This window comes from Pteropus vampyrus, unplaced genomic scaffold, assembly GCF_000151845.1.
Source record: "Pteropus vampyrus isolate Shadow unplaced genomic scaffold, Pvam_2.0 Scaffold353, whole genome shotgun sequence".
Classification (NCBI taxonomy): Eukaryota; Metazoa; Chordata; class Mammalia; order Chiroptera; family Pteropodidae; genus Pteropus; species Pteropus vampyrus.
The window spans coordinates 255,938-265,759 of NW_011889134.1; the positions used below are offsets into that span (position 1 = coordinate 255,938).

Genomic DNA, 9,822 nt, shown 5'->3' on the forward strand with positions numbered 1-9,822 from the left:
AATAAAGCTAGGGGAAATTAATATCACTGAGATCACACACACCAAACAATAATAATAAAATAATTCTAACACTTGTGCTCTGATGAGAAGATATGAAAAACAAACGACAGGTATAAGGAATTTAAAATTTTTTAGAGCTACAAGGTCTTTAAGTACAAGCTGAGAAGAACACCTAAAGTATATTTTAACCATTAATGCTTTATTATATTAGTACTTCATATATTAATTTTTCTCTTAAATTTTATATTATCAATACATCATAATTATATGAAGTTTCCATACAAATATAAATATCAGACCAATCTCATCTATATGTATCAAGTGCTTAATAAACATGTGCATAAAATCCTTATCCCCATCATTCCCACCCCACCCCATCCTTCACAGTCCCTTCCACACACTCTTACAACGTGTATATACTTTTTCATCCATGTGGAACAGAATCCCATTTTATCAAAAAGCTGCCAGGAAATGGCACTGTATCACAGTGACTGCGTGGCTGGTCATCACATATGATTGCATGGCGGTCATGGCAGCATACAAAGAGTCAACCAAAGAATGCTTCATTCTCCTCCACACATTTTTAAGGGGTTAGGAAATCGGAACATCTCAGGACTGTGTTAGGATTTGGAAGTGCCCCCAGAAATTTAATACCATATCTACTACAGAGCTTTGAGAATTCCACGTAGACCTCGTTAAGAGTTTCATGACATGGAGAGAATTGGGGAACGCGCAGGACTTGCTGCAGAGCACTAGATGAAGCGTGGCATTTCTGCAGCTTCTTCAGCTGAGTTGCTGTGCAGCTCTCAGGCCACGCACATAGCGGACAATGGGGGTGACACAGGTGCAGCCAACAGTCACCCTCATCTTCTCCAGTCGGAAGGAATGAGAGCAGCCCTGGGGCTCCCTGCGGAGGACCAGAAACTCTTGCTGGATGGGAACGGAGTTCATGGATCTGTCTTCTATCCCCTCGGCGTTGATGCAGCCTGAGTGCCTACACCGGGCCTCTGCAATCTCGGAGGGGAACCGGTGAGGGTCCTGGGTGACGCTGCAGGAAAAGCAAACAAAAGCAGATGGTGAGACAGGGAGGAGAAGATGGACAAACTGGGTGCTCATCTACGAAAGTTAGTTCTGAGTTACTCGGGGCTGCGCACAGACTCAGAGAACCTGGATTTACACGCAGCCCTCTGGCAAGTGCCTAACTCCCTAAACCTCAGTTTCCTCAACCATAAAATGGGGATCCTCATACACGGCTCTCATGCAATTGCTGAGAACATTCATTGATACAAATGCATATGAAACACCACACTGTAAAATGTTGGCGTTCAATAAATGTTAGATCTTTTAGTTTATTTTTCTTTACATTGTTATTATAATTATGACTTATGCTTATGTAAACAGCAAGAAAAATGTGAGCTCCCAAGTAAACAGATTTCTGTTTTTAAGAGTAAATATGAGGGCTTTTAATTTTTCTATTTTCTTCTAATGTTTTTAATTTATGATTAGAATAAATTAACATATTTTTCAAAAGAATGTAAAGATCGATCTCTTTTGCACTTACTTGTAATCCCATGGGGAGCTGGAGCGGTTCTGGAAGTCATGTGAGATTAGAATGCCCTGGTTTTGACTGAGGATGCGAATGTCAACCCTCACACTATTGTCCTCCAGAGGAGGGCAAAGAGCAGTATCCTTTGCTTTGGGGGTTTTCCAAGCTGCCCCCTCCCCCAGGAGGGTGAGCCCCAACATCAACAGCAGTAGGGACTTGACCTGGAAAACAGAGTAGGTTGCAGTTGGTTAGGGACTCTGGTGTCACTTGATGTCAAGACACATCCTATGCTTTATCCGAACTCAGTATTCCTGGTCTTTTATGGTATCAGGATTTCTGTCTGAACATCAGAGCCTCATCTAGAAATGGAAACAGTCGTACATGAAGATATCAGTGTACCAAACTGAGAACGAAACTCGTTAGCCTGGTGACTGAGCCCTCCACAGTGTGAGAGCTCCTGACCAGTGAGACAGAAAGATGTTAGGATCTGGCACTAGGTGTAAATTGTGCCCTCGGCTTCCTCACTTAGCCTCTGTTTTTTCTTCTTTCTAACCAGCTTTTAATATTCACAAGATTAAGTGAAATGTTCTATGTAAAGAACCTATAGATCTAACAAAAATAGAGGCTTACTAAGTGATAGCTCTTATTTTTATTTCTAACCTTATATGCCATGAATCCTCCACAAAATCTTTCCTTCCAGCCATTCCTCCACCTAGAATACACTGCCTATCCCTCTCTCTCCAAATCTTACCCTTCCATCAAGGCCCCACTCAGATGTGGTCTCCTCCAGAAACTGTCCCTAAAATACTCTGATTAGAAGTATGTTAACTATCCTTAAATCATAAGCTTTTACCATTTAGCACTCAGGCAGCATTTCATTATTATCTGGAAATGAAGTATTTGTGTTTGTGTCAGATCTACACCTATTAGATTGTAAGTTCATGCAGGAGAACATGAACAGGTGTGTTCCATAAATACTTTCTGGATGAATGAAAAAGTGGGTGAGTGGATGAATAAACAAAACAGAACAGTTAAATTAACAATACAGTTAATTTAAGCTCAACGCATTAAGGAAAACACTATGCAACACCAACTACAGCAAACTTTCAATTAACCGTGCTAATTAAAAGAAGCAGGGGCACTAATGATGCACAACAAAAGAAACTAAGAAACTATTTCTCTTTAACTCTGGAACACATATTTTTTATTCTTACGTTGAAATATTGGTTTTTGTAGTGTTACAGGAATGCACAAAGAAAGAAAGGTGTTCTGTGAGGACCTAACTAAGAAAAGCTAAAAATCTCTCCAGCTTCCCTTTGTCACAACAGTGCTTTTGTTCACCCCACCATCTCCGCTGCCCCTCACTGGGGATGGACAATGCCCGTCATCAACTCTCAACATGATGCAGAACAAGAGCTGAAGCTGACTTGCTTTCATTCTCTGGGCTCAGTGTTGTTCAGGCTCATAACTCCCATGAGTTTTGGTAGAGAAGGCAATTAGACATGTTAGTCAAAAGGCCAGAAATGATAAGAGTAAATCAAAAGGTTATGGTATCAACTTCCTGAACCAAAGTAGCTGATACTTAAAAGAAGTTGAAAGCAAGATTGACCCAGATAAGCCCAAATAGACTGATTTGCCTTCAGATAATCAGCAGCCATCTACTCTCGTCTCTCACAATCACTCATTCATCCAACAGCTCTCTCTTAATCTCTATAGTCTGGTGATTCAGGACACGGGCTCTAAAATCAGATGTCCTGGGTCCATAACTCAGTTCCAGGGCTCTTACTAGCTATGACTCAGTTTTCTCCACCAGAAAATGTGGAGATTAAAAGCTATGATCCATACAAAGCATGAAGAGCACAGCCAGCACATGATAAATATTCAGTACAGGTGACTTTTATTAAGTTGACGTGCTGATGATACACCATGGACAGGAAAGATGTGAAGTTTGCTTTCATGCACCATCTGTCTAGATATAACACGATGAAGTTTTAAAAAGTAAAAGGATGCCTGCTGAGACAAGAAGATCCTTAAATAGCTTCCCAAGCCTATCAATCACTTCCTTAGGTCTCTTATGTAAATTCCTCCTTTGTGTTTCCTCTTTTCTCTTCTGTATCATGTTCAATAAATTGTTTTTAATTTTCACTATTGAAGCTTTAAAGTAACTGAACCTCGAGGTTATATGATTTAGCAAAAATTGCCATGCTCAAAATAAGTCATTATTGTATTCGCTTATATTCTTAGAGTATTTTAGAAAACACTTTCACATCTCTTTAAACGCTGGATTCTCACAACTGTGTTGTGGGGTAGGTCAAGTTAGTATTAATTATCTTGATTAGACAAGTGAACATTTTCATATCTGAGAGGCAGTATATAACTTGGTAGGGGTCGCTAGCCTGTTAATGCCAGTCTGGGGACTTGAACCTATGTGTCAGTGGTCAGTGCTGTTGCTATTGAATATTGTTGCTATCCTTATTATTGTTAACAACATATATAGCCACTCACAGGTGTTTAGCCTTAGCTTTGTCCCACTAGAGGAGCCAAGCATTTTAAGCAATGTGACATCTGCATCAGAATTGCATGAGCGCTGGAGGTCACATGGCTCTTTATCAGGAAATCAAATCATGTCTGCAAATCTGTCTAATTTGCTTCACAAAGCTGTTGAGCTGAAATTGTAGATTTAAGTGGTTATGGAGTACAGAGCAGGGGCTCTGATAAGGCTCTTGCTGGTTCACAAGAATAGTATATATAACACTTCCTTTCTGAGAGGGTCACAGATCTTGCCCCTGAGCCATTCAAGGAGAAAAACACTGTGCTTGGAGCCAGTAAACCTAGATTCATGTCCCAGTTCTAATGTGTACAGTACTCAGTGATGTTAAATCACTTAATCGAGCTGTTCGTCTGTATAATGGGGAAGGGAGTTTCCAATCTACTTCACCGGATTGAGGAGAGGCTCAGAGGGAAAAATAATACTATTAATATTAATATTTAAAATTTATTGAATGCTTTTACTATCCCTATTGATCGTTACATTAAAATGGCCAGGTTAACTAAAAGCTATGCATACATAGATCTGCTATTTCAGAGTACAGGTTTAGTCATTTACAATGATATTAATTAATCCCTCCCAAAACCCCATGAGCGAGATGCCATTAGTATTCCCCTATACTGATAAAGGGAATAATAATGCACAGAGTAGTTAAGTAAATTATCCCAAATCTCACATTTAGTAAGTGGTGAAGCTCGGTCTGATTCCAAAGCCTATGCCCCCTAAATACTGCACTTTGCTGCATTTCTTGACATCTCTAAAACAATATGTAAATGTAACATAGTGTGGTCATCACCAATATGCCATGAATTTTTTATGAATTCTAAGCTCTTTCAAGTTGCATGGCTTGCAAATGGAGGGAAAAAAAAAGAGAAATTATTTAAATCGATAATATTGTGAGTGATTAACCAAGCCTTGTTTTCATACTCCTCTATATTAAATTCTTCCCAGGTTTGACCTGACTTGTGCCAGGCAAGATTCGAGACCCAGGGTACCGTCACATCAACATTTCTCTCTCCTCCAAGAAGAATGAAACAAGGCAAACATAATCAGCTATCAGAGACATTGCAAATTTCCCTCTAGGAGCTGTCCAAAGTTCATCACTGGGTAGTTTCATATCCTCCATGCAGGGTCCTCCTTCTCTACCTGTAGTCTTGGGGGAATCATTAAACCACTTGGGGCCCAAACTTCCTTTGGTAAAATAGAGACATATATATCCTAAAAGGCTGGCTAAATTCTCACATGAGATTAGAGTTTTAAGCCAAACTAACTCTATAGTAGTGGCCACAGGAGAGTTCATGTCCAGCCTGTGACACCAAGACCTGCATGAACTAACACCAAAGTGCAAAAGCCATCAGGTGAAGAGCTATGTTTTGCACCCATTATAACTTCTAGTTATTTTTTCTTTTTCTCCACCAGACAGGAGCCAAAATTAAAGTCAGCTCTGTATTTCGAAGAAATTATCCAAATAAAGAACCCAATCAAGTCTAATTCCTTAGAAATCTGTTTTATGAAATTCTAGGAATGACTGTACATAAATAGAAATTATTCCTACTCACCATAGTTGTATTATGCAGGCTGGTCATTGTCGTTTTGTTCTGGCTGCCTGCTTTGTGCAGTAAGCTCTCTCTTGTGTATGTGTCGCCCTGTGTATGCCTGTGTTGTGTCAATGACAGTACCTGTCGGTTTTATAGCAATCACTGTCCTTGTTTCGATTGACCTGCTTACTGTCTTAAGATGTGGTTGCCCCAGAGTTACTGACGAATGTAGTTTTTTTTTTTCTTATTCCACTTCCTGAAGGGAAGCCAAAGGGGGACCCTAGAAAGGGATGACGAAAAAGGACCAAAGCTTCCTTCTCTTCTACCTCACTTCCACCCCCATTGCCCTCAAATTACAGCAAAATTCTGAACTAATTTACTACAGAGATGAAACAAGTTACAAATTGCTGTCATGATCTTTTATATTCTTCCACAAACGCCTAACAACTCTTGTCATATACCTCATGTTCTACTTTCTAGTCATGAAATATGAACCACTGTTTAAGTGAGAGATAAGTCATCCTCAGAAGACCCTTGGTATTAAATGAGAGGCTACTCCCTAGCAACATTTTATAAATGGAAAACAAAGCCAAAGAAGGACCTCAGTGAGAGATTCTGAAATTATATTCTCAGGTAGTTGTTAGCCAACCTGAACTAATTCTATTTTAACCCCATGATTAGACTCCTACCGATACTTGATAAATAATCATTATTTATAAAGCATAGAAGTGACCACTATCTTGATTATCTCTGATTAAGGATAATTTTTTTTTAACCAAAATGGATTAGCAAATGGAGCCTTTAAAAGAATGCTCTGATGTGTAACTTTAAATAACCTACAAAAAGTTAATTTGTCTCAGTTAACTTCAGGTCAATAAGCGTTTATTAAGCACATGCTATATGCCAGACATTGTGCTTTAGAAGTACACAGACATTTCTGAAATAACAGTAGCTTGCTTTTTTGTGTCTCCATTAAGATTAGATAAAATTACATATGCATTTTTAAAAGGGCAGGACACATTTTGGCAGGACAGAGTTATTTTCATCTATCACATGTTTGCACTACTTTCCTCCATTTTCTTTAACTGAAATAAATGAAGAGCAAGCAGCCGTTGGACTCATTGAAAGACTCTCAAAATTTGATCAAAATTCTTTCCGTGATCATGGGTCTTTCACACATGTTTCCACTCTTCATGCCCATGGATCCTTCTCTGCATCTCTCTTCTAGAACAATCAGAAGTTTAGCTCCTATAAAAAGGCTTCCTTGAATCATTTTCTCAGGTCATATCCTTCCTCATTACTCTTGTATTCATATTTAATTTATCTCACACTTGCTTATATGTTTTAGGATGAGTCTCTGGGGTCTTCAATGACTTGGGGTAACTTCAGTTCCCCCAATAACCTCTACCAGTCTCCTTCTCTAAATATACAGCCCCAAATATACAATCTAAATTGAAGCAGTGTATTTTTATGCATACACAGATTCAAGACAAGTCTCCTAGCCAACCCCTTCTAGCTAGACTGAAACCCTTATAGAAAATTTTAAAGACCTCACCATATATGTCCTTACATATACTCAGTGAAGCTATGACCATGAAATCAAGAGCCACATTTTCATGTATCATTCATTGCTACCAAAGGAATATTTGCAATTGCCCCTTAAAAGTGTGTTCAATTGATTGGTTGGGTCACTCACTTTCTTTAGTGGTCTCTTATTCATTCAGAGCCATACCTTAATACATAGAAGACTATACCAGCTTTTTAAAAGAAAAAACAAGTAAATCACATTGAATTAAAAGTGCCTAATTTAAACAGCATTTTCTGGATTGCTGGGAAGAATTGAATGGCCTTTTGTGTTAGAAGGAAGCAACATCGATATTTTACATCTAGCGGTCACAACATTTTCTCCTATGAAGGTAAAAATAAATAACTTGCCAGGATATCAAACTAGTAACCAGCTTTCACCAAGTATGCACTGAATCAACAAATTCAGATCATAATTTCATCTAACATTTATTGAGCATTTTATACTGTAAATCATGTGCTAATACTGGGGACACAATAGTGACTATATGATGAGCACATAGTCCTTTATTAACTGGTCCTATAATAGCTATGATTCAAGCTGTTTCCATCTTTAAGAGTTTCTTAATGCAAGTGGAGCCATCATGCACTGGAGCCAACACACTGACAGCTAGGACACTCTACGCATAATTCAAGAGCTCACATAAACAGAGAGCAGAAGACTCTGTAGTTCTAAGAATGAAATACACAATGCCTCACATGAGGTAAAATATTATAGCCGGTTAATATCTAAGTTAACAAGATTTTTTAAATTCCCAATCATGTGCTAGAAGCCCTATTACATGTTTGATGGGGCTGTTATAGGAAATAGACTATACTATTACAGACTCTACATTAATGAGTTTAAAATCTTATTATGAAGAAAAAGCAAATAGACATATATTAACAAAGAAGATAATGACATGACATTGTTGGAGATATCGGTAGTTAAATGTACATGTTCAGTTTTACAAATCAAACTTCAAGAGTTTTTATATTAACTCAAAAAAAAAAAAAAAAAAAAAAAAAAGGGAACCCAAATAAAAAAAGCCGCCAAAAACTAACAAGAACTAAGGGGGTAAAAAAAATGAAGCCCGGGAAGGAAGGGCCAACAAAACAAAAAGCCAAAAAAAGGGCAATTGTCAACAGGTCAGTGATGACAGAGGTTGTGATGACAATGAAACTGTACATTAGATAAATGATAACCACATTGTGCAATAGCAAAACATTTGGTAAAATTATTGCCTGCAATAACTTAAGAGGCAGATATTGTACCTAGAAGTACAAGAGCTCTAGAGGAAGAGACTGGAAAACAGAATGTTAGTTTTATGTGTATCTATTAACTGCATTTGGCAAGGTAATACAAGAAAGAGATGAGCTCTGGAAAGAGTTGGTATGTTTGCAAACAAAAAAAAAAAAGAGAATAAAGAGAGTTCAGAAATTCAGTCTTTCAAGTTTAAAAAAAAATTTTCTATCCCCCAAAAGCAAAAGATAAGATTGAAAAAAGACTTTGAAGGAGAAATGCCCAGGAAAACCTTTCAACAAAGCAAATTTCCTATGGGCAGGAATCAAAATGAAGCATCTGGTACATCCTTTTAATTGAATAAAAAGACTCAGAATAAAGAGTATAAGGATATATACAGTTCTAGAAAACCACTATTAAATCAAGAATGAGAAAGTTATGGTAATAAAAAGCAAAGAAATAGACATATTCTGGCAGTTATGCCACAAAAAGAACTGATTTAGATAAGAAGTTTACTAAGTTTTTGAGAGAGCTCTTAAAATTAATCATGAACCAACCTTCAGTTCCCTAACCATCTAGGAGCAGGAACTTAGGCCCCCAAGAAGGTATATTTGTCAACAGTATTTCAGATGTGGCCAAAGAGATTATCGGGGGGAAAACAGCCCCCAGCGAGTAGAGCCAGGGGTCACAAATAGTGACGTCCCCACAATGTCAGCCAAGCAGGATTTCAAGGTTGCTGTGGACCAAAACTACTGTGCATCTCCCATTCTTTCTTTTTCCAAATGGAAGTGTTTATTGCTATCTTCCTGTTCCATTCTGCCCACTCAGACCTTATGTGGTGAAATATAGTGTGCCATTTAGAAATTCTAGGCTTTGAGCTAGATACTCTGATAGAATGGGACTTTTGGGTGCTCTCCTTTAGGGGGAAGGTAAAGGTATTATGTATGCAAGGAGAATGAACCAAGTATTTGGTGAACAGAAGGGTGGACTATGGTAGATGTTACTAATGATTACCAAAATGCCATTCTTCTCTACTTCCTGGAACCCGGAGAATTATACTTCTTTGCTTTCTTGGTATGTGACTTGCTTTGGAGAAAGAAATGTGAGTGGAATTAAAGTTTCAGTTCTAGGCAGAAGAACCTAAAATCCATTTGTCATTTTCCATGACCTCTCCTCCCCTGACTCAGGGAATATGATAACATATGGGGAAATGATGGCATAGTAAGAGGATCTGGACCTCTGATTGAGTACAATGAGTTGAGCCTCACAGCTGACCTACATTGGACATGTAAGTATGATCAAGAAATAAGCCTTTGTTCTCGTAAACCACTGCGACTAGAAGATTGTCACTGTCGCATATCCTAGTCTGAACTGACAGAGACAA

The 9,822-nt window shown here is 38.3% G+C and overlaps 1 protein-coding gene across 1 annotated transcript; it reads right to left on the reverse strand.

The window, feature by feature from the left end:
* Positions 1-385: 385 nt before the first annotated feature.
* On the reverse strand, positions 386-5,743 carry IL17F (interleukin 17F). The gene is made up of 3 exons (XM_011379069.2): positions 5,654-5,743; positions 1,562-1,767; positions 386-1,048 (listed from the first exon to the last, which is right to left on the reverse strand). The coding sequence occupies exons 1-3, from the start codon at positions 5,678-5,680 to the stop codon at positions 784-786; spliced, it is 498 nt and encodes a 165-aa protein (XP_011377371.1). The 5' UTR covers positions 5,681-5,743; the 3' UTR covers positions 386-783.
* Positions 5,744-9,822: the final 4,079 nt, after the last annotated feature.

Coding starts and splice junctions, on each gene's coding strand:
- IL17F (XM_011379069.2), bottom strand. CDS start 5,680: ATGACCAGCCTGCATAATACAACTATG. Junction 1,768..5,653: donor GCCTGCATAATACAACTATG/GTGAGTAGGAAT, acceptor TCTGTTTTCCAG/GTCAAGTCCCTACTGCTGTT. Junction 1,049..1,561: donor AGCTCCCCATGGGATTACAA/GTAAGTGCAAAA, acceptor CTTTTCCTGCAG/CGTCACCCAGGACCCTCACC.